Raw genomic sequence first — 22,367 nt, 5'->3', positions numbered from 1 at the left:
TTTCCTTCCGTCGCCACGTACTTTACCTCCTTCACTCTCCTTCTCCCCCACTCCCTTCCCTTCATACTGTTGTCTGTGTCTGAATTTTGTTTTAATGGTTTGTTGCTTTGTTTTATACCCCACGAGTGAAATTACATGGTTCTTGTCCTTTCCGGTCTGACTTATTTTGTTTAGCATGATATCAAGATCCATGTTGTCGCAGATGGCAGTATTTCCTTTTCTTATGGCTGAGTAGTGTTCCATGGTATATGTATATCTTCTTTATCCAATAATTGAAAACTCTCATATAGAAATTATTTAATTTAAAAAAAACATAAACCTTCTGTAATTACATCATGTCTGGTTACCTCAATAAACAAGTTAGCACAACTAATTTAATCTCTCCAAAAAACTAAACATTATTAGGATATATTGCATTGGACTGTAAACCAGTGATGCCCTCTAGAGTTATTGATGAATGTGCAGTTTACTTTCCCTGTTAGCTAAACTTCCCACGGCTGTTGTTTCAGGCTATAGTACTTGTCTCCCACCTCAATATCGTAGCATCTAGGGCCATGTTACTCAAATCATCAGCAGCATTACCTAGGTTTTTAGACATGCAGAAGATTAGGACCCACTCTTGACCTACAAAATCAGAATCTGCTTTTTAAAAAGATCCCCCAAGTGATTCATAGGCACATTACACTTTGAGTAACACTGCTCCCCGCTACAAAGGAGTAATTTCTTCTGCCTTAACACTTGTGAAGCCTGCTCTTGCAGTTGTCCAGTTGAAACTGTTTTCCCACACTGCCCTTAACATCCCCTATTTCCATCTTCCCCTTTGCACATTTTTCTGCGTTTCCAGATCATAAGAGTCGTGTGGGAAATGAGATAACTGAGTCCTTTAAGTAAAATTCAAATGCTTCCATTTCCATGCTGACCCCCTTTTCCTACAGAAGGGACGTAACAGCTCTACTGTTAAAGCTCCAGGGCTCCAGGTACTTCTGAAGTTCTTAAGTGCAGAGGTAACTGAAAATCTGATTGTCTGCTGATGACATTTACAGGGCATGCCTGTATAGTAAATAAGTTTCCTAATAAGCTATCCAGATTTTGTATACCCAAGTGATTTTTGCCCTTTTCAAATGAGTCACCCTGGGAAAGCGAATAAATGCAATAAATGCAATTTCCTTTGTTTAAAACCTATCACTTTTCTTTCAGAATTATCAGTAAAGATAAAAAATAAGAAATTCCTTCCTCTGTCTCATTATTCTCTAGCCATATCTAAAGTCTGAACAAAAATAACTCCCAATTTAATCCCTTCCTCATTTAATCATTTTGTCACAGAACTATCTGATAACTTGCTATTTGAGTAATTTCCACAAACATAGTACACCAAAGTCTGTAATGACTTACCACCCTAGTGGATACTCATAAGTACTCAAGACCACTTTTTAAAAGTTACAGAACAGATAAAAGTTTTGAAACACTCTCCTTTGAAGAGAGTATTCATTTAGATACAGAATATGGCATATCTCCTGTTAAAAAAGTCACAGCACTTAATAGTTGGCACATATTCTATTTTTTTTCCACTTATAATACTTAAATTAAGAAAATGGCAAGGCAGAAAAACAAATTTCATCTTTAAAAAAATTAAAACACCCAACACACTTCAAGAAATCTACTTCAATTCCAAGAGATTAATCCAGAATTAACAGTATCATTTTCTATTTCTACTTGTGAAATAGAAAAAAAGCAAAAGTGAAAGACACAAGTTTCTATAATAGACCACATAGACTTTTATGTTTCCTTTATAAATATCTAATCTGTTTCCTTATTTATATACATACTACATATAATACTATCTTAGATTTAGAAGTACTGACAGGATTAAAACATTTTCTTGCATCTTATTTTATTCCTATGAATAATAAAGACATCTCAACATGTAGACTTATATCTTAAATCCAAGTTAATTACAGTGTCCTCCGGAGAATAAAATTTTCTTAAATTATTAATGACCTGATTCCGTTAATAAAACAAAGTTTGAGCATATGTGAAAAAAGAAAATTCTGTTGTCAATTCATGATGATAGGAGAAAAAAAAATGCATTCTTCCACAAAACAAATGATTTTAGAGAACAGTTCTGATAGTATTTCACATGGCAAAGCATCAAAAGGTATGACAAGCGGTGGCTTTGCTTAGGAGAAAAAAATGATTTCAATGTGTTCCTCTTCTGAACTGCTCAGTAACCCCAAGTGATTTTTACATTGGGAGGCAGATTGCTGGCAATAAGTTCATCAAATTTAGATCTATCTTGAACAGGCACATTATAGAAATCAAGAACATCTCTGACCCTGCACATCTCGTGAAGCCTGGAGTTAGGCACTGCATGGCCCAAGTCATTAGCTAAACGTGACAAAAAACTGAACTTCAGATGACCATCTCCCAGGGACGTGTCCTGCCAATTGCTAGGAGCAGATGAGCCAAAAATTTCTTTGACATGAGACTCGAAACGACTCTGGAGATCTTTAGGTGGCATATATGTTCGGCTTCGTAAGGGTGGACACACCAGGATAGGTTCTTTCTTCACTTCTAATGTCTCAGCCACCACGGGCTTTTTCTCTTCCCTGGAATGATCAAAAAGAAGTATGTGAATCTAAATCAACAAATAATTTTCACACTTACTGTTTTGGGCACTGTGGAGAGAATAGTAAGATAGGTCCCTGCACTTGGAAACTTATAGTTGAACTGACTTGGCACAGACAAAAAACAAAAGCTAATTATAGATTTTACAAGATCTAAGAATTCCCAAAGATGGGTGAAGGTAAATCATTCTATCTGTGATTCCCAGACCTCCGAGATCCAAACCTAATCTACCTCTCTAACCTCATCTCACTCACTAATCTACATACACTGTATGCTCTACCCAACTAAACATTCTGTTTCCTACTTTCCTGACATCATGGGTTAGTTCCAGTTCTATCCTATCTGAAATGCCTGTCTTTCGTATCTACCTATAGAAATCCCTCTCATCCTGTAGGTCCTAGGACAAAACTGTTCTCTTCCAGGGACCTTTATTGATTTCCCCAATCAACTACAATTCTAAGCGTCTTTGATCTCCTATCATACTTTATATTGCTCTCAGAGCATATCGCATCCTATCTGAGTTTTCCTTTTACTGACATTCTACCTCTTTTACTGTATCGGGGTTGCTAAGCCCAAACATTATTGACATTTTGGATCAGATAATTCTTTGTTGTGGGGGGCTGTCCTGTTCCCCGTAGGATGCTTAGCAGCATCCCTGGCCTCTCTACCCCACCAATGAATATGCCATAGCATTCCTGTCCTCAACTGTATCACCAACACCTAGACACCTGGCATATAGAAGACACTCTATAAATACTTGTTAAATAAGTGAATGAAACAAACTTTAAGAAGAGTCAAGAGATAACAGCAAATAGTAACCAAAAAAGAAGGGAAGCTAATAATACATAAGCTGATGTCAAATATCCTTCTGGAGTGAAGGAGTTTTTGTTTGAAACCGAAGATGACATACATACATTGTTCCCCGAGGTTCCCATAAGTTTTGTTGTCCTAACACTCTGAGTCAAACAGATTTAGCTTCAAAAGATTCCACGTGGTGCTGTGGGAAAAGCAGTAAACAGGGAGCCAAGAGACCGGGGTTCTAGATCCAGCTCTGCAGTTAACTTGTGAGTTTTGGCCAATACTTCCTCTCTGTAGGACCTCCATTTGCTCATATGTCAGAGTACTTATGCTCTGACAAGAAACTTTGTTTCTAGTGCTGTTATCCTACTTAAGAAAAATGCTGGGAGAGAGTAGGCGTTTAATAACTATCTGTTGAGTAAATCAACGAACAAACCAACAAAATGAGACTGCATTTTATCTCTGAATCTTGCTTGTTTAGAAATACACCGCGCAAGTGAGTTTAGTTTCCAGAACACGTTCACGTTCTAACTGACTCGTTCCAAATGTCACTTGTTTCCTAACATCACACTCGGTGCCTGGAACACAACATCGGCACTATTTGCTTAATAAATTGAGTGAAGTGGCAGGGAAAGGGGGCGGTACTTTCGTTACGGGTGAGAAAACTGAGACCAAGAGGAGAAATGACTGAGCCTCACCACTCACGGAGACCCGCGCAGAAGCTTCAGAATTCAGAACCCTAATGCACTTTCTCGGGTTCCGTTGCAACAGCACGACACTCCCTTTCCAGTTCGTCCCTTCGTCCTCTTCAGTTTCTCTCTTTACTTTCTGTGAATGTGACCCACCGTCTAACGTCCCGCTTTACCTGAATCGAGACCACATTTCTCTGCGTGGCGCCCCTGCAACCATCCACGTGAGGCCTCTTCTGGTAACACCGAGCACTGGAATCGCCGCCATCTCCAAAGAAAGCTACGGGACGAAGCCCCGCCCCCGGTTGGCGGCGACGCTCCAAGACTAGCCAATCGGGTGTAACTTTAATGGCAGACGTCCTCTCTTCCTAGTAAGATTTACCAGCGGCTATCGCGCCCTTTGCATGTCGGGAAATGTAGTTCAGGAGCCATTGCCGGCAGAGGCTGGACAGCGACGCTCTCTCGGAGCACGACGGGAGTTGTAGTTGGGGGACGTCCCGAGAAGGTTCCGGGTGACGCCTTCTGGTCCGGGGGTGGGCGGTTAAAGCGCTCCTTGGCTGAAAGGAGGAGGAACTGGCAACGGGGAGGAGGCTGTAGCAAGGCCTGGAAGGCTGCGCAGTCAGGCAGGGGTTGGGGAGCGGCCATGGAGCGCGTCTGATATGCTGCTGGGGTCGTGACCGCTCGAGGACGGAGGCAGGACCTGGCCAGACCCAGCCTGGAGGCCTCGCCTTCGTTAGGCCTCATCTCCGACGGTCGGGTAGGCCTCACGAGAGGCTCCTTTCCGTGTGGCCGCCTAAGGTTCCTGCCCTGATTTCTGTCCAGGAGATGGCCTCCCCGAGCCCCCCGTTGGAGCCAAAGGTAAGTCGCTTCTTCGGGTATCCCCGCTCTCTCGCTACTACCCTAGCTAGGCCGCGCCACCGCTCCCACCCCCATCTCCGACCGCGGTCTTTTAGGGCCAGCGTAGTGCAAAAAGTACCCCCTACTGCTCTGGGGTGCGGTTCGCGACCACACTGCCAGCCAACAGGCTCCATTTTTTCCCCCCAAAAGCAACTTGGTTAAATCAGCTGGAGAAAATTAGTAATGTTCCAAACTAGCGCTCTCATTTGTGAGTTATTCCAGGTGAGGCATCGTTTTTGATCCTCCGTTGTGTCTTCTGCGTTTGTTACGATGCTTGGAACCAAGGTAGACGCGGAGGGAACTTCATGGAATTAAATTGACCAGTGCGAGCCAGTGCGCATAGAGAACTGGAGCGGGGCAATAAGGTGGGAAAAGCTTGGGGAGGCCGCGCGCGGGGCAGCTTACTAAAATCAGAATGTTAGGACATAACTATTAAACCAGAAAAGCCTGGCCCTTTGGCCCCGCACTACCGAGGACCACGACCCAGGTTAGATACCCTCGAGTCTCAGGTGCCTGTGTTACAGTCAGTTTGCAGAACTGGGCCCCATTTGGAACTCTTTTAAGTTCAAGTGTTCCTTCTAGCCTACCCGGCCCAGATAAGTGACTGCCTCTGCTACTTTCAGAGGCAGAATTGTCCTTGAGACAACAAGAACTGACAGAAATCATACTATTTCAGGGGTTGCTGACATTTGAGGATGTGGCTGTGTTTTTTACCCAGGAGGAGTGGGATTATCTGGATCCAGCTCAGAGAAGCTTGTATAAAGATGTCATGATGGAGAATTATGGAAACCTGGTCTCCCTGGGTAAGAATCTGCTGTTTGCTCTGATTAAAATATCTGAGAGGCTATTAGAAATCAGACTTTGAGAACACTTGGACCAGTACCAGTCCCCAAACTGCTTTGTTCCAAACTTCTGATTCAGACCTTTCAGCCGTTTGATTGTTTCCATGACTCTCATCTCTAGCATCCTTACAGTGACCAGAGCACAAGCCTTTCTGGCTTCCTGTCTTCCTAATCTCATTCCCATATTGCTCTGTACTTTCCCTCCTGGCTCATCCTCCCACTGCTTCCCTCCCACCCTTTTTCACGCTGCCTTCTGGAGCCCCTGTTCCTCTTCACATAATGTTCCTTACCTCTCCTGGCCTTAACTGAAACCTGGCGCTTTCCCAAGGACGCCACTTCTCTGGCGGAGCTGCGCGTTCTCCCACATCCTCTCTCTTCCCCATCCTTTGTATCAAGGCTGGAAGGGAGGAGTTACTGTTCTCCCAGCTTTTCAGTCCTCTTCCCAAAGCATTCCTTTTCCACCTTCAAACAAAAATCTCTCTCTTTTGAGGCCTCAGGAGTTTTGCAGTACCCACTCAGTTCCTTTTCACTCTCATTTGTCAACTTTTTTTTTGGACCTTCACACATAGACTTTATCACGTTTCAGGGTCTTCTCTATGCCAACCCACACAATCGATGGTGCCGTCATTATTTAAGCCTCATTATATCTTGACCATATTGTCTTCAAGTACCCTGCTTTCCATTTTTATTCAGCAACTCACATCAATGATCATTCCCTCAGTTTTGTCGTAATAGGCAAATTTAAACCCCAATATCTTATTCTTTGACCAGTTATTCAGACAATAGACGTTTATTGACTGTAACTAAATAGGGGTGACCAAAACAGACATAATCTCAAGTGGCGGTTACTATAACGTCTTACTTTTCTACATCTACTCCTTTCCTACTAAACCTTAATAATGTTTGTTGTTGTTTTTTTTAGCTGAGCCATCCTGCCACCTGTTGACAGCTCAGCTCGGGTTGGGCATTGAACTGCTGTTGCTCAGAGCTCGCATTCTTGAGCGAGCTCTTAACCAACTGAGCCACTTGGCCGGCCCAATAATGTTTCATTCTTAATAATGTTTCCTGTTCCTTGACTTCTCTATTCTTTCCCCTCCTCATTGAATCCATAGACCTGTATATGAATTATCACCATCATGCTCCCGTGCCCCCTTGTCATTATGCTCTACCCATTTTGCAAACTTCACATCCTTTATTGGTTATGAATCTGCCGTTTCTTCTCTCCTACCTGAGCGGCTAAACGGAGCAGAAGAAATTCTTTAATGGAAAGTATTGATACCCTGTATATATGCCTGGCTTTTCTTCCTTCTAGTCTCTCCACTGGGTTTTTATATATCACCAAGTTTTTTATCCTTGATTTGCTCATTCCCCTGTTCCTTTTAGTGATTATTCCAAAACCAAGAGTTTTCCTTGGGTTCATCACTCAGTAGTGGACCTTACCTTCTGTTTCGTAGAGAAGATGGAGGCCACTAAACATGAACTCTCAACTTTTGTGTCCCTCATCTGCACACTTAAGCCTGCTCCTATCGTCTCACTTCTCTGAGTACTTATAAATCAGCCATACATTTTTTTTTTCCTTATAGCTTCAGTCTCTGTTTGTTCTCTGGTATCTTTATTTTGATGATGGGCATGTTCATGGCTCTTCCAACTGGGGAAAGAAGGAAGAAAAAGAAAAAAGTCTCCTTTGAGCCACAGTCTCCCACTTGCTGCTCCCTGTAACCTGCCACTCGTTCTCTTCACAGCCAATTTTTTTGTCACTGTAATGTGTGTTCTGTACTTTTTTTCCTCCCATCACCTTTAAGCCCCCTTTCTTGCGTCTACGGCTTCCCTTAAATTGTTTAACATTGGTTATAATTGCCAAGTTGTCAAATGCAACAGACTCTTTTTGGACCTTATTTTATTCCACCTGCCTATAGATATTTGAAACTCTTTATTGCTTCCTTTCATTGCCTTGCATTCTCAGACTTTTTCTCAGTCTATATACTTTCCTTGGCAGACCTTATCGACACTCAGGTCATCAGCTATCATTACGTGGTAATAAGTCCTAAATCTTTAACTCCACCTGAGAGAGGCGATGTGGAGCCTAACTGTCTAAGTAAACATCACTAGTTCCACCACTTACTACTAGCCTTATAACCATGGGTGAATTACTTAACTTCTCTGTGCCTCAGTTTTTTAGTTTGTTTTGTTTTGTTTTTTATAAAATGGAAATGATGGTAGCACTCATCTCTTAGGGCTATTGTGAATATTAACTGAACTAATATATGTAAGGCACTTAGAACCCTGATTAGCACTTAGTAAATATAATATAAATGTTGATTGCTGTCATCATCATCATTGTCATTACCTTCTCTGTTGAGCTCCAATTCCTAGTCATTTCCTTTTGGAAACTACATAAGTAACTCATCTGGCAAATCTCAGATAATCCTTCAGGATCTCAAGGGTCTCATCTTCAGAATTAAGCACCCCTTCCACTGTGCTACACTGTATACACTTCTACTGTTGAATATAATCACACTGTGCTATAATCTTTATTTCTCTAACTAGACTGATCTCCATGAGGACAGTAACTGTATTTTTCTAATTTGATTTAATCAAATTTAAAAAAATTTGATTGTTCCAGCACTTAGCAGAGAACCAGGCGTATATTATATGCTTCTTAAATATTTGTGTGATTGAGTGAATATATTTAAGACTCATACCTTTTGACTAGATTGTTGCATTAGCCTGTAAACTAGCACCACCGCTAGTCTCTCATTCTTTTAATGTATTCTCTTTCTTGCCACCAAAGTAATTTTGTGTTACTTAACTTCTTACAGCATCTCATGATTCCTGAGATTTTAAAGGATAAATCTTGATTTCTTATCCTTCATAGTAGGACCTCCCTAATATAGCCCCTGCCTAGCTTTCTAGCTTCACCTATTTCTAGTCCACCATTTCAATCTCCAACAATATCAGTTGCTGATTTTTTTTTTCAATATGCCATGGTGTCTTTGAGTCACTGCCAGCTTTGTCCACACATATGGTATCCTGGTTGATAGAACCAGGCAAATGCCCAGCATTGCCCATCCCTAGTGCTGCAAAATGCAAGTACCATATGGGCAAAGGCACGGCAGTGTGCCCATCTGTGATCTCCTTTCAAGCTCTCTTCTTTATTTTAGCTGAAATACAGATTTTCTTCATTTATTATTTCTCTCTCCACAGTCTTTTCATCCTCCTCTATAGACTATCTCCATTCCTCGATGAGAGCTCCCTTGGTGAGAGATCACTGTTATTTGGCTGTTCCAGTGTAGTGTTTCCTCCACTTTATCTTGTTGCTTTACTTAACACAACTCTCTTCTAGCTTTGTAATTTTGGTTCTTGAGTCATACCTTCCCTTTTCATGCTGATTTTTCTTTAAAAACTATAATAACTACATTGGTAGTACAGCTGACAGCTTGATTTCTCAGTTCTTGATCTTTCGGTCTTTTCAATTGAAATTGACTTCTTCACTTTTAAAGACTTAACTACAGTCTACTGGAACCATATTGGACCATGACAGAATTGGGGACTGCCGTACCTACAAGGTTGTAAACTCATTATCTTATTTGATTATAGTCTCTGCAATTATTTGTTCAACTACTCATTCATTTAATAAGTAGTTATCAAGCACTGTGCTACCCCTAGGAATACAAGTTCTTCTCCATCCTCCCATTCTTTTACCAACAAAACTGTTGTTTTTATACTCTGTTGGATAGCAGGTTTGGCAATTATGGTCCACAGGACAAATCTGTCCTACTGCCTGTTTTTTTGTAAATAAAGTTTTATTGGAACATGGATATGCCCTTTCTTTTTGTATTGTCTTTCATGCTACACTGGCAGAATTGAGTAGTTACAACAGAGACCACATGGCTGACAAAGCCAAAACTATTTGCCATCTGGCTCTTTACAGAAAAAGTGCCAATTCCTATTCTGTCCTAAAGTTCAGCCACTTCCACTTTACCATTACCTTGCCTTCTCTCTTTCCCTAGTTACATTATTCTAAAACTGTTTGGTTGAAGATTATAGAAATCAACCCAAGCTAGCTAGCTTAAGCCAGCAAGAGAAATTATTATAGGGTCATAGATGGCTCATGGACTATATGAGCAAGATTGCAACTGGACATCAGAAAAGGACTTAGAAATTGAATCACTCTCAGAACGTCTGGAATTAATTCTGTTTGCTTTGTTTCTTTCTTCTTGGCAGTCTAGCCTTTCCTCCTGTGTTCACATGCTTTTGTCCTTTTAGCTTCTGACTTGGTAGGTTACAATTCTAGGCACATTCAGACTGACTAACTATTTCAGTTTCAGTTCCAATTTTTTTTTTTAAGATTTTTATTGGGGAATTGGGGGATGGGAACAGCACTGGGGAATTGGGGGAAGGGGAACAGACAGGTTGCTGTCCTTTTGTTCTTCAGTCTAGTTGTGGAGGACGTTGCTTCATTGGCCCAAGTTGGTACCATCATTACGCTCTTCCCAAACAAGGCAGATCAGTCGCTAGCTTCTGGACAGCCGCTCACAGCAGCTGCTGGCCGCTCATGCTGGCTGCTGGCTACACATGGTAGCCCATGGCAACCCACTGCAGCAGAGGCTGCAGCCTACGCTGTCACTGGCGACTCATGGCAGCCCAGCTCCAGGTCGAGCTGTTGTTCAGCATCTTAGCTGTAGAGGGCAGTGTCACTGGCCCGCATATGTGGGATCCGAACTGGAGCCCTCTGGTGTCCCAAGCCAGCTCTTAACCATTGCGCCACTCGGCCAGCCCTCAATTCCAAATTCTAAGGAGAGACTCACTTTGAGTCAACTGTCTAGACCAGAGGTTCTCAACCTTTCACAGGGGTTGCCTAAGACCATCAGAAAACACATATTTTCGATGGTCTTAGGAACCGAGACACCGCTCCTCTATCTGTCTCCAGGCCCACATGCAGATACGCCCACATACAAGTACCCGGTGACCCCTGTGAAAGGGTCGTTCGGCCCCCAAAGGGGTTGCAACCCACAGGTTGAGAACCGCTGGTCTAGACAAATTAGCTATGATCTCAAGATGGGAACATATAATACTAGCATGGCTGATACCCCAGAAGGTGATTATAGCTACCAAACCCTAATTATTTTTATGCCAGTGCCTCTGTGTTTTATTTCCTTTAGGAATATTTTATATTTTATATCTGGTAAAGTAAGTCATTCTTTTGTATTACTTTTCAGGATATACTTGTTTTCATTCTTCTGGTTGAAATTTAGATTCATTGGGGGGTTTTTTAGTTGGTTCATAGGATTTTGATTAGAAGGCATTTAGGTTCAGAGATGGATTTCGAAAGAATTAAGTTCCCAGAAGCAAGTAGGACCCTTACAACACTGAGTCTCTTTAGCAGTTTGGTTAACTATTAACTGTCTTTTATGTTCTTCAGAAAAATTTTATGGACAATTTTTATGGATCTTACACTTTTCTTATTAGATTCATCCCTAGGTTTTATGGTTTTTGTTATGAAGGGCATATTTTATTTTTCTATAATGTTTCTTAACTTGGTAGTAAGAAACAACAGTATTTTATATATTAGTCTTATCATTGCTATTGTATTTTATTTATTTTTTTAGGGATTTTAGGTACACATTCATATCATTTGCAAATAATGATAATTTTTTTCGTATTCCTTTGAGTAAAATCCTTGGAACGATATCTACTGGGTAAACATGAAGCGACTTTCCCTTCTTACGAGGAATTTACAGTCCAGTGGACGATACAGACACAGTTAAGAGTGCACTGTAATAACAGCTATAATTGAGTTAGGGACAAGGACTGGTGATGAAAAAACAAAACACCTAATCTGTCTAGTGGAGTTAGTGAAGGCTTTGTAGAGCAACTATTGCTTTGAATGGAATCTTAAAGAGAAACCAAGAGTTTGCCAGGTCAGTAATTTTGGGGGACATTTAGTAAACAAGATATGCAATGAAATGACATGAAAGACTATAACACAAGCAGTTGGATCAGTTAAAGTGTGATAGAGTGGGTAGCAAGGTAAACTGCAGCTTAGAGACCATGACATGAAGTGCTGAGTATCATAGTGTAAAGAGCTTTGATTTAATCTTAGAAGCGATGGAGTGTTAGTGAATCTACACGTGGTGACGTGAATAGAATTCCATTTCATGAATATCTCTGGATTCAGTGAGGTGGACATAGTGTGGGGGCAGCCTTAAGACCACAGCCAAGGATTGTTAGGTGGATTTCGCAGTAATCCAGGGAAACACGGATGTGAGGGTAAAAAGGAGAAGGAAGGTAAGATGCTGGAGAGTAGAATCATTGATTTTGGTTATTGATTAATGGTAAGAAAAATAGAGAAAGCTAGGATGATTTCCTGCTTTGGGACTTTAGGGTAATGGATGATGGTGCCTCTCAAGAGATGAGTAGGGCTAGAGGCAGACACGAGAGCAGATGATGCTGATCATCTTAATTGTGAGCTCTTTGAGACATCCAAGCGGTGATATCCAGAAAGTGTGTATAGAGTGAGATGGTGTAAACATGGATAACAATAACCTTAAACAGTTGACAAAGGAAGACAAATGCATGAGGGAAATGTATTAGAAAAGGCCGAGGAAGAAGTAGAGAGGGAACTAGAGAAATATAATAGTATAGAAACCAAAAACAAATAGTGTTAAGAAATGGGAGTGAAGGCTGGCTGAGTGGCTCAGTTGGTTAAGAGCTCGCTCAAGAGTTTGAGCTCTGAGCAACGGTGGTTCGATTCCCGGCCCGAGCTGAGCAGCCGCTGAGCTACCAACAGGTGGCAGGATGGCTCAGCTTAAAAAAAAAAAAAAAGAAAAGAAATGGGAGTGATCAACAGTGTCAGATGCTGCTATGTGAAATAAGCACTGAAAAACATTCATTGTATTTGTTATTCAAAAGTCATTGGTAACTTAATGAGAAGTTTCTCTAGATGCTGGAAGCAGAAACCAGATTTCACAGAAGATTGTAGAACAGATTGAATGGGAACAGGATGGGCATGGAAAACATAGTTAGGAAATGGAGAGCTACACATAAGATGTGTGTCACAGGTTGGCTTTCATTAAGGGAAGGATTTCAGGTTCAAGATAAAGTTGGGCCTATTTATGTGTTGGTAGGAAGATGTTAGTTGAGAATAGAGATTGAAGAAAGAGGAAAAAATGGTAATAATTGAACAAGTTCCCAGAGGCAAGTGGGATCAAAAGAGGGTAGATGGATTAACTTTGGATAGGACAGGGATATATATTCATGTACCATTGCAGATAAGTTTATAGGTAGGGGGCAGAAAGTTGAGGGAGTTCTCCTATCCTTTTTCATTTTGTGAAGGAAAAACAGAAAGTGAATTTGAGAGAGAATACTATAAGTAGAAGTAAAGTTTCCAGTAGTTTGTTAGGGAAGACTAAGAGAAGAAGTTTTGGGGGGGGGAATAAAATAGCTTAATGGCTGATATGAAGTAAGTGAAAAAATTCAAAGGTGACTTTACAGTCTAGAAAAGGGGAAGTCTGAAAAGGAAATTGTTTAAGCCAAATATAAATTTGGTAGTGATCAAATCCTCTAATGAGATTATCCTCCAAAAGGCAGCAAGAGATAGAAAATCAGGAAAGCAGTCAGAAGCAGGCTTATGTGTCCTGTATGCCACTCTGTTACATCATAGACCTTTATGTTATCTGTTGCGTCCCGCACGACATGAGCAGTGGGAGAACGAGGGGGGGCGGCAAAGGGTTAAGAAATAAAAGAAACAGCAGTCAAGAGTTAAATGAGCGTGGGGCCAAGGGTTTCCAGCCTCGTGGACTAAGAGCCCCGAATCAGGCTGACACACCGCTTTTATTTCTCCACCTACTCAGAAGTAGCATTGTTCTCTCCACAGTCTGTGAGCCTCATTCCTGAGAACTTGCTCAAGCCAAGTTACCCATGCCTGTAAACTCCGCCTGCTGCAATAAGACAGATGCTCTGCCTTCACATACCCTATATGCAAACGACCCCAGGAAGATAAGATTATTGTGCTGAGGACAGATACTATCACACCATCAGGTCACTTCCCAAGCAGGTTGAGGGAAGGAATGTAGCCACAGAGGTAGAAAACTTCCAGTCTTTTGGGGGGGCAAGTGAGGGTTCATGCCCACCGCCATCAGCCCCGAGATTTCTCCTAATGAATGGCCTTCTCACTACCGTACCTGTCTTAGGTTGTTCCTCCCATGAGGAATCTTACCCATCATTGACTAACTGGCCATCCTTTGGAGCCAAACAGAGAGACACAAGGTGTATGAACAGTGTCCTCAAAAGGGTCAGTTTAGGGTTAAGCGCGGGGGGACAGATGGCCGCACAGCTGCGTGGCAACAGTTATCTTCAACACATGCAAGATTTTCATTTATTAGATGTCATGTAGATTCTCAGTTGGAACAAAGTGTTTCCAACTTGGGTCTTAATATCTTCAGAGATGTGAGAATCATATATACTTGAAGAATGTGGTATGATTTGTGGTAGGTAGTCATAAGCTACCACATACTGCTCTTTTTCTTTGTTCTATTAGCTCTGACCATCATCTTCCTTTATTTTATTCTGTCTTTATATATATCATGGACTCCATGTCACTTCAACCCATTATTTTTGTTAAAAGCCATTTTGTGTCTTGGTATAGGAGCTGCTTTTTACTTAATATTTCCTTTATCATATTATTTTCTTTTTCCATTCATACTCATTGTCCATTCAATGAAGTAGGAAACTTGGTGTCTTATCTCTGAACCCTGACTCATAACATAGTGCTGGAATACTTTTGATTTCAATAAATAAATTCTTATTAATGAATGAATTTTTGCTTCTCCTGGTTTTTATCTTTTATCCTTCTCAGCATCATTTTACGTGTTCCTTTTTGTCAGTTATTTGGTCTATTCACATTCCAATAATGCTATCTCTTTCTAAATTTCCTGAACCTAGTGTTTTCTTTCCATGTTATTCTTTCTTCCTTGATAGATGGTTCATCTCACCACTACTTGTTTAATTCTTTGTCCACCTTACCTTGCATAATTTACTGTTGGTTTACCAGCCCTTCCTCCCAACTCTGCTTGCTCCTGCTGACTTCTTCCTTGCCTCATAAACACTCTTTTCACACTTTTTCTCCAAGAAAAACATTCCATTGCATCAGATAACTAAATAATATTTATATAACTTGTACTCTTTGCCAAGTACTGTTCTAAATGCCTTATGTAAATGAACTAATTTAATCCTCACAACAATACTGTGAGGTAGTAAACTACATTTGATAGATATAATAGATTAATTTATCTGAATTATCTTACTTTTGTGACAGTTTCTCCTTACTAACAAAGAGCTTGGCTGATGTTTCTGTTTTCTATTTATTATTCTAGATGTTTTGAACAGAGATAAGGATGAGGAGCCAACTGTGAAACAAGAAATTGAGGAAATTGAGGACAAAGTGGAATCACAGGGTATAATAGTTACAAGAATCAAAAGTGAAATTGACCAGGACCCCATGCATAGAGAAACCTTTGAACTTGTTGGTAGGTTAGATAAACAGAGAGGAATCTTCTTATGGGAAATACCAAGGGAATCTTTGACCCAGGAACAGAGAATGTTCAGAGGAAACACTAACATTATTCGTAAGAGACCTAACTCAGAAGAGAAATGCCATAAATGTGAAGAATGTGGAAAGGGTTTTGTTCGCAAGGCCCATTTTATTCAACATCAAAGAGTTCATACTGGTGAGAAACCTTTTCAATGCAGTGAATGTGGGAAAAGTTTTAGTCGCAGTTCATTTGTTATTGAACATCAGAGAATTCACACTGGGGAAAGGCCCTATGAGTGTAATTACTGTGGGAAAACCTTTAGTGTGAGTTCAACCCTTATTAGACATCAGAGAATCCATACTGGAGAGAGACCCTATCAGTGTAATCAGTGTAAACAGAGCTTCAGTCAGAGAAGGAGCCTTGTTAAACATCAAAGGATTCACACAGGTGAGAAACCCCATAAATGTAGTGACTGTGGAAAAGCCTTCAGTTGGAAGTCACACCTTATTGAGCATCAAAGAACTCACACTGGTGAGAAACCCTACCACTGTACCAAATGTAAGAAAAGCTTTAGTCGAAATTCATTACTTGTTGAACATCAGAGAATTCACACTGGAGAAAGACCCCATAAATGTGGTGAATGTGGGAAAGCCTTTAGATTAAGTACATACCTTATACAACACCAAAAAATCCACACTGGTGAGAAACCTTTCCTTTGTATTGAATGTGGGAAAAGCTTCAGTCGGAGCTCTTTCCTTATTGAACATCAGAGGATCCACACAGGTGAGAGACCTTATCAGTGCAAAGAGTGCGGAAAAAGCTTCAGTCAACTGTGCAACCTTACTCGTCATCAGAGAATTCACACAGGAGACAAACCCCATAAGTGTGAGGAATGTGGAAAAGCCTTTAGTAGAAGCTCAGGTCTTATTCAGCATCAGAGAATCCACACCAGAGAGAAGACTTATTCATACAATGACACTAAGGAAAGTTTTGATCCAAATTGCAGTCTTGTTATACAACAGGAAGTCTTCCCTAAGGAAAAATCTTATAAATGTGATGAATGTGGGAAAACTTTTAGTGTCAGTGCTCATCTTGTACAACATCAAAGAATCCACACTGGTGAAAAGCCCTACCTGTGTACTGTATGTGGGAAAAGCTTCAGTCGGAGCTCATTTCTTATTGAACATCAGAGAATCCACACTGGTGAGAGACCCTATCTGTGCAGACAGTGTGGCAAAAGCTTTAGTCAACTTTGTAATCTTATTCGACATCAGGGTGTTCACACAGGTAATAAACCCCACAAATGTGATGAATGTGGTAAGGCCTTCAGTCGGAACTCAGGCCTTATTCAGCATCAAAGAATACACACAGGAGAAAAGCCTTATAAGTGTGATAAGTGCGACAAAAGTTTTAGTCAACAGCGCAGCCTTGTCAACCATCAGAAGATCCATGCAGAGGTGAAAACCCAAGAAACCCATGAATGTGATGCTTGTGGCGAAGCCTTCAATTGCCGCATGTCTCTTATTCAGCACCAAAAATTGCACACTACTTGGATGCAGTAAACCTAGAGAAGTATTTAAGCTTACTTTGAGCTACCCAAGTGCAGTTTCAGTGTTGCTCAACATGAGTCAGATTTAATGGTAAAGCAAATTCTCCTTGGCCTCAGGCAAAGGTTTCTAAAGATTCCATGAATAGCTGCCCACAGGCATTTGAAGCCTTCCATTACTCTTTGTTTTGGCGATCATAGAGAAACTCTAATCATATTTTCAAAATAAATCAGCAGAGAGGTTAAATGCAGGCTCAGAGTACCTGGTTATAATTAATAAAGAGAATGACAAAGTTGCATTGGTACAAAGGAGCTGGAAGCAGCTGATGTTAGAAAACTGGAATAATAGTTCAGAGTCCTCTGCCACCATCTTATGTGGTGGTTCTTTCATTTCCATAATGTGTTTGGCTATGCATGCCAAAGTCCAGTCATTGAGCATATGATGAAGTTTTCAAGGAAACAGCCCAGATTTTTTTTTTTCCTTTTGAAACTGGTATCCAGAGTATTTATGTTGTTTCAGCCAGTTGTTTGGCACTTGAGTTAAAGGAAGCAGTTCCAATGCCTTGCGGTTCCCAGATCTGTGAAATGAGTGGACCAGTAATTTTACATGTAAAGATTATGTGAGTAACAAACCTAGCAAAGGTGTTACCAAGGAACTTTTGGGAGTGCCTTTTATTATTTTTTTTTCCCTAGATGGGCCCAAAAAAGTGGAGGAAGACACTTCTTTTGTGCTCTCCTATCTATGAAAGATATTTGTAGCCCTATACAAATAATCTTATTCCTTCACTACCAGTAGCATGTGAAAGTGTACATATTTTGATTGTTAAGAATTGGAAATAAAAAGACCTGGAGTCTGTTAGGAAGCTGAGATATTTTGGTATTGCTTTGGTTTTTATGGTAATTAGACTTTGCATGCCATTTTAAAATCCTTATTTCTGGTTCTAGGGCTTCCCTTAGTTAATGGTTATTATAAACCTGTTGATTCCTCTGTTCTAGTCATTAAACCTATTTTGTTTTTTGCTTTGTGTAAGAGTTCTTTATTTAGTGTAAAATCTATCCTGTCAAATCTATTACTATGTTTAAAAATTAGAATTAGGGATTTAAATGGAATTGCTCTCACCTGTTCTACCTGTGATACAGTAGAGATGTCTAGAGGTAAGTGGAGATGTGGCTATGCTGCACAGGGAAGATATCTGGGTTAGAGATTGATTTAGGAATTCACCAGTGTTTAGGCACAGAAATAAATTAAGATTTAATTGAATTAAGATTTAAATGAATTAAGGATTAGATAAAGCAAAAAAGGGGAAAAAAATCCAGAGATGGACTCCTGAGGCCCACTTTTGTTTAGTGGGTGAGCAAGATGCAAAGGAGACAGGGAGGAACATCCAGAGGTGTGGAAAACCCAGCATGTAGTGATGGCTGCTATAGGAAAGTGACCTGGAAGAGGACTGGACACATCAAGGAAGAGTTAAAGAATGTCCTTTAGATAATTAGAGAGTCAATGATTTCTATAAAAACAGCTTCAGAATTTGGGGAGAGCCACTGTTCAGAGAGTCAACTATTGTCTGGCGAGTGTAAATCATCAGTTCGCAAATACCATCAATTCATGACCTACATTCAAATGGTAGAAATAAGGACAATATAGTATCTGAAAAAAAGAAATTGGTAAAGACTTCATTCTGAAATTATGTCTCTCCCCTTTTTAATTAAAAAGTCTTTAGGAAATAGTAATTGTAGGGGATGGTTTGTTGAATGTATGTCTTCAGTAAAAAAATTGGCAACCTTTTTAAAATTCTTACCCACTTGGATTGTCGGAAAAGTCATGACGTATTTTTCTGTTTTTCATTGCAAAAATGCATCATGACTTTTCCAACAGCCCAATAATTGTACTGGTCTATAAAAGGTGGATTACTTATTTGTGAATATAAAAAGGGATATAGATCGAGATTAAAGAAAAATTTGAGTATTTTTCCATTCTGGAAAGATAGCTACTTGAGGGAAAGGTTGAAAATAAAGGAAATCAGGTGGAAAATTTATTATATAAGCTAAAATTATAGCACTAATGGGAGATTTTTCTTTGATGGCTTTTTTCATTGGGAGAAAAATGACAGATTTTGTGTGTGTGTGTGTGTGTGTGTGTGTGTGTGTATGGGGATAAGAAATAGAATACACTTGTGACCATTTTCAAAAAGTCTTAGTCATATTCTGAGAATTGGAAGGAAGAAGGGTGGACGCTGTTAGGTGTAAGAATTAAGAGCCTCATAAATAGTAAAGGTCTGGAGTAGCAGTGGGGAGAATGGAAAAACTAAACAAAAACTTGGCGAGGGTTTATGGGGGTTTGTTTAGGGCTCTGCTGAAATAAACAACTGTGAACTTTTAATGGAATTATTCAAATTCCTTGTGGAAATAACACATGGAACAATTTGAAAAGCGAATTAAAGTAGATCATGCAAAATATTAATGAGTAGATGTATTCAGGCCTTTCAGAGAAACCAATAAACGAGAGAGAATAGCAATTCGCTCATGTGATTATGGAGGCCAAGAAGTTCCACAACACACCATCTGTAAATTGGAGAACCATGAAAGCCCGTGGTATTCAGCCTGAGTCCAAAGGTCCAAGAGCCAGGAGCGCTGATGTCCAAAGACAGAATGGATGCCCAGCTTAGGCAGAAAGCAAACTTGTCCTTCCTCCACCTGGTTCAGTTCAGGCCCTCAGTGAATTGGATGATACCTACCAGCGTTGGTGAAGGTGGTCTTTACTCAGTCTACAGATTTGAATGTTAATCTCTTCCAGAAACACCCAGAAATAATGCTTTACCAGTATCCCTTACCCCAGTCAAGTCAACAAAATTCACCACCACAGTGGAAAACATTAAAACAAGCAGATAAAAGGAATCTGGTAGCAAAAAAAAAAAATCACTGTAAATAGACCATTTCTCTGGTTTTGATGAGTGAGACATTTCATGTGGTTTCCTAAAGGAGGATGTCATCAGCAAACCTAGTGGGGATACACAGCGTACACAGTTAAGCTGATGTTTGCATTCTAAATTTCAACTTTTTCTTTAGTCCAGATATTCCAGTCACTTTTTAAGTCACTGTTTGTAATCAGTATTTGATCCCATTCACCTTCAAAAGTTGTGGCTTTGGGTGGTTGGTGGATGTGGGTGGGTTGGTTTCTTTTTAATTAAGGCCGCTATAACCATGATGCATGGACAAAGGACAGATATACTTATTTACTGCCCAAATGGTACAAGTTCAATTAACATGTATTTTTTTAAATACCTGTCAGGTGCTATATTAATGCTGTAAGTACAAGTTGTATAAAGCAGCCCTTTATTCTCAAGGAGACTTGAGGAAGTGAGTAGTAAGCCAAATGTATTCCATAGCATAAAGGGGGAAAATCACCTAATTTTCCGAAACACTGAGTCAATACATTTTGCACAATTAAAACAGTGCATATCTCTGCCTGTGCTACTTCCTGTTCAGGAGTCATGTTCTCAAGAACACTCCTTAGGTCAGTCCAATGGCTAAGGTAAAGTCCCACATCACATGACAGTCATTGTATCCCTGGAACCAAGAAGTGCACTGTGACTTCTCTAGCCTGTAAGTTCCCCCAGGGTAAAACCAGGGCAGGGAAAGGAAAAGTTGGAAGTGGCTGCAGAAAGATGCCTTGACCTTGGATAACTTAAAAGGGCAGGGTAGATTTCTCTGACACCTGAGCCCTTGGGCTGTGGCCTAGTCCTGGTGGTTCTGGCTGCCAGAAAAATTGGTGCTATCTTTAGAAGAGGCTCTATATTTCATTGTGCCATCATGCTCAAAGAGCCAAGTCTGTGCATGTATGCAAGCCTCTTTGAGAACTAGAAGTAGAATTATTGGGTTGTTGGAAAAGTCATGAAGTATTTTTTCTGTTTTTCATTGCAAAAATGCATTATGACTTTTCCAACAACCCAATATTTTGAATTTTTATTTGTCCCAGTACTTGCCTCTCGATTTGGAATAAAACAGACACTTTATTAGGGTGGTAAATGGCTCTGCTGCAAAAGGAGAGTTTTGTTGTTTTCCCTGGTGTTACAATGTCATGTCCACTCACTGACTTCCACCAACATGGGGCTAGGATTGCTATTAGACACACTCAGCTGGCTCCCAACTTCCTCCCAATCCTCTGCATTCTAACAATATAATTTTCAGCAATACTCTTTTATCGTGTTATTCCCTGCACACAAAAAATTATTCACATTTCCTTACTTCTCATGACTTCAAGGCAAGACTTTCCATTCTTGGGCAACCTCCGCTTCCCCTGCACGGTGCCACTACATTTGGTCTCACTATTCTAGTCTAGTCTCAACATACATAATCTGTACTCTAGTCAGGACACAGTTCATTCATCTTCATTCTTGAGTGCCTTTACAATTCTTCAAGAGCCAGCTGACAGGGAAAAAATAGTATTCACGACATATATCACGACATTTATATATCATACAATATTGGTAACCTCACAACAGCTGTTTTATGATGAGGAGACAGGCTCAGAGGGAGTATGTTTCCCAAGATCATGTAACTAGCAACAAACTGCCTGCAACTCACTCTGCCTTTGTAAAGCCTTCCTTCCCTTGGGATCTCAGCACCTGGCCTACACCACTGCCATTTAGCACATTCTTGTGTGCCATTTTGTTTCCTAACTATATCCTTGTCTTCCTTATCTCAATGGGAAGCATACAAGGCCCATGCAGTATCTTCACAGTGCTGAGTGAGCGAGCATACAGTAGGTGTTGAATGGATACTGGGTGACTGATTTTCTATGTTTATGTATGCTGATGCCCTGTACTAAATGTTAGACTATTTTAGGGGGCTTGTTACAGCCAGAAAGCCATGTTTATTTGAGTGATGGAAAAAGAGCTGTGCTGAGCTGTGCTGATGCTCGTATCTCTTAATTCATCCTTTCAGGAAAACGGTCTTAGGTAGGGAACTGGTATTATATGAGCCCTCCAGGCTCTAACAAGCATGGGTAACTCATCTTTTACCCTAGAAGTATGGCAGATATTGTTCTAAAAACAGGTCCAGAGCTCTTTCTCTGAAGGCCTTGAGGGCCTGTGTTTTGAAAGTCAGAATTTTTCAGAGTTTAGAGAGCAAATATAGTGCTTATGCTATATATGGTATAACTCCCTCTGCAGGGTCTGAGTCAGCACCTACAATCAGACACATTAACACCTCTGCATCCCATCAAGTGGAATAAAGATGACAGCCTCGAGTCAGGTGTTGCCACCAAATAATTTGCTGTGAACTTTTCGGTTTTCAGAGCTTTTTGGATTTCAGAATTATGGGTAAGGGATTGTGAGTCTGTTATTGAGATGTATTGACTCATTTAATTTCTCAATAATTTGTGATACTGTACGTTTCTTAATTTGGAGATGAAAAACTGAACCACAGAAAGGTGGCA

At 40.4% G+C, this 22,367-nt stretch overlaps 2 protein-coding genes across 3 annotated transcripts; one reads left to right on the top strand and one right to left on the bottom strand.

Annotated features, from left to right (window-relative positions):
• Positions 1 to 1,602: 1,602 nt before the first annotated feature.
• Positions 1,603 to 4,410, bottom strand: MRPL50 (mitochondrial ribosomal protein L50). Its single transcript, XM_019665750.1, has 2 exons — positions 4,289 to 4,410; positions 1,603 to 2,606 (listed from the first exon to the last, which is right to left on the bottom strand). The coding sequence occupies exons 1-2, from the start codon at positions 4,378 to 4,380 to the stop codon at positions 2,222 to 2,224; spliced, it is 477 nt and encodes a 158-aa protein (XP_019521295.1). The 5' UTR covers positions 4,381 to 4,410; the 3' UTR covers positions 1,603 to 2,221.
• Positions 4,411 to 4,606: 196 nt separating this feature from the next.
• Positions 4,607 to 17,955, top strand: ZNF189 (zinc finger protein 189). Of its 2 annotated transcripts, none has more exons than XM_019665748.1 (3): positions 4,607 to 4,970; positions 5,686 to 5,812; positions 15,226 to 17,955. In XM_019665748.1, the coding sequence occupies exons 1-3, from the start codon at positions 4,938 to 4,940 to the stop codon at positions 16,944 to 16,946; spliced, it is 1,881 nt and encodes a 626-aa protein (XP_019521293.1). In that variant the 5' UTR covers positions 4,607 to 4,937; the 3' UTR covers positions 16,947 to 17,955. The 2 variants fall into 2 exon arrangements, with proteins under 2 accessions (XP_019521293.1, XP_019521294.1); XM_019665749.1 differs by having other exon boundaries at positions 4,658 to 4,970; positions 5,728 to 5,812.
• The last annotated feature ends 4,412 nt before the right edge of the window (positions 17,956 to 22,367 follow it).

The sequence above is a fragment of the Hipposideros armiger genome, unplaced genomic scaffold, assembly GCF_001890085.2.
Source record: "Hipposideros armiger isolate ML-2016 unplaced genomic scaffold, ASM189008v1 scaffold_451, whole genome shotgun sequence".
Lineage (NCBI taxonomy): Eukaryota > Metazoa > Chordata > Mammalia > Chiroptera > Hipposideridae > Hipposideros > Hipposideros armiger.
The sequence above is the reverse complement of the archived record's forward strand: the minus strand, read 5'-3'. Positions and strand labels throughout refer to the sequence as shown.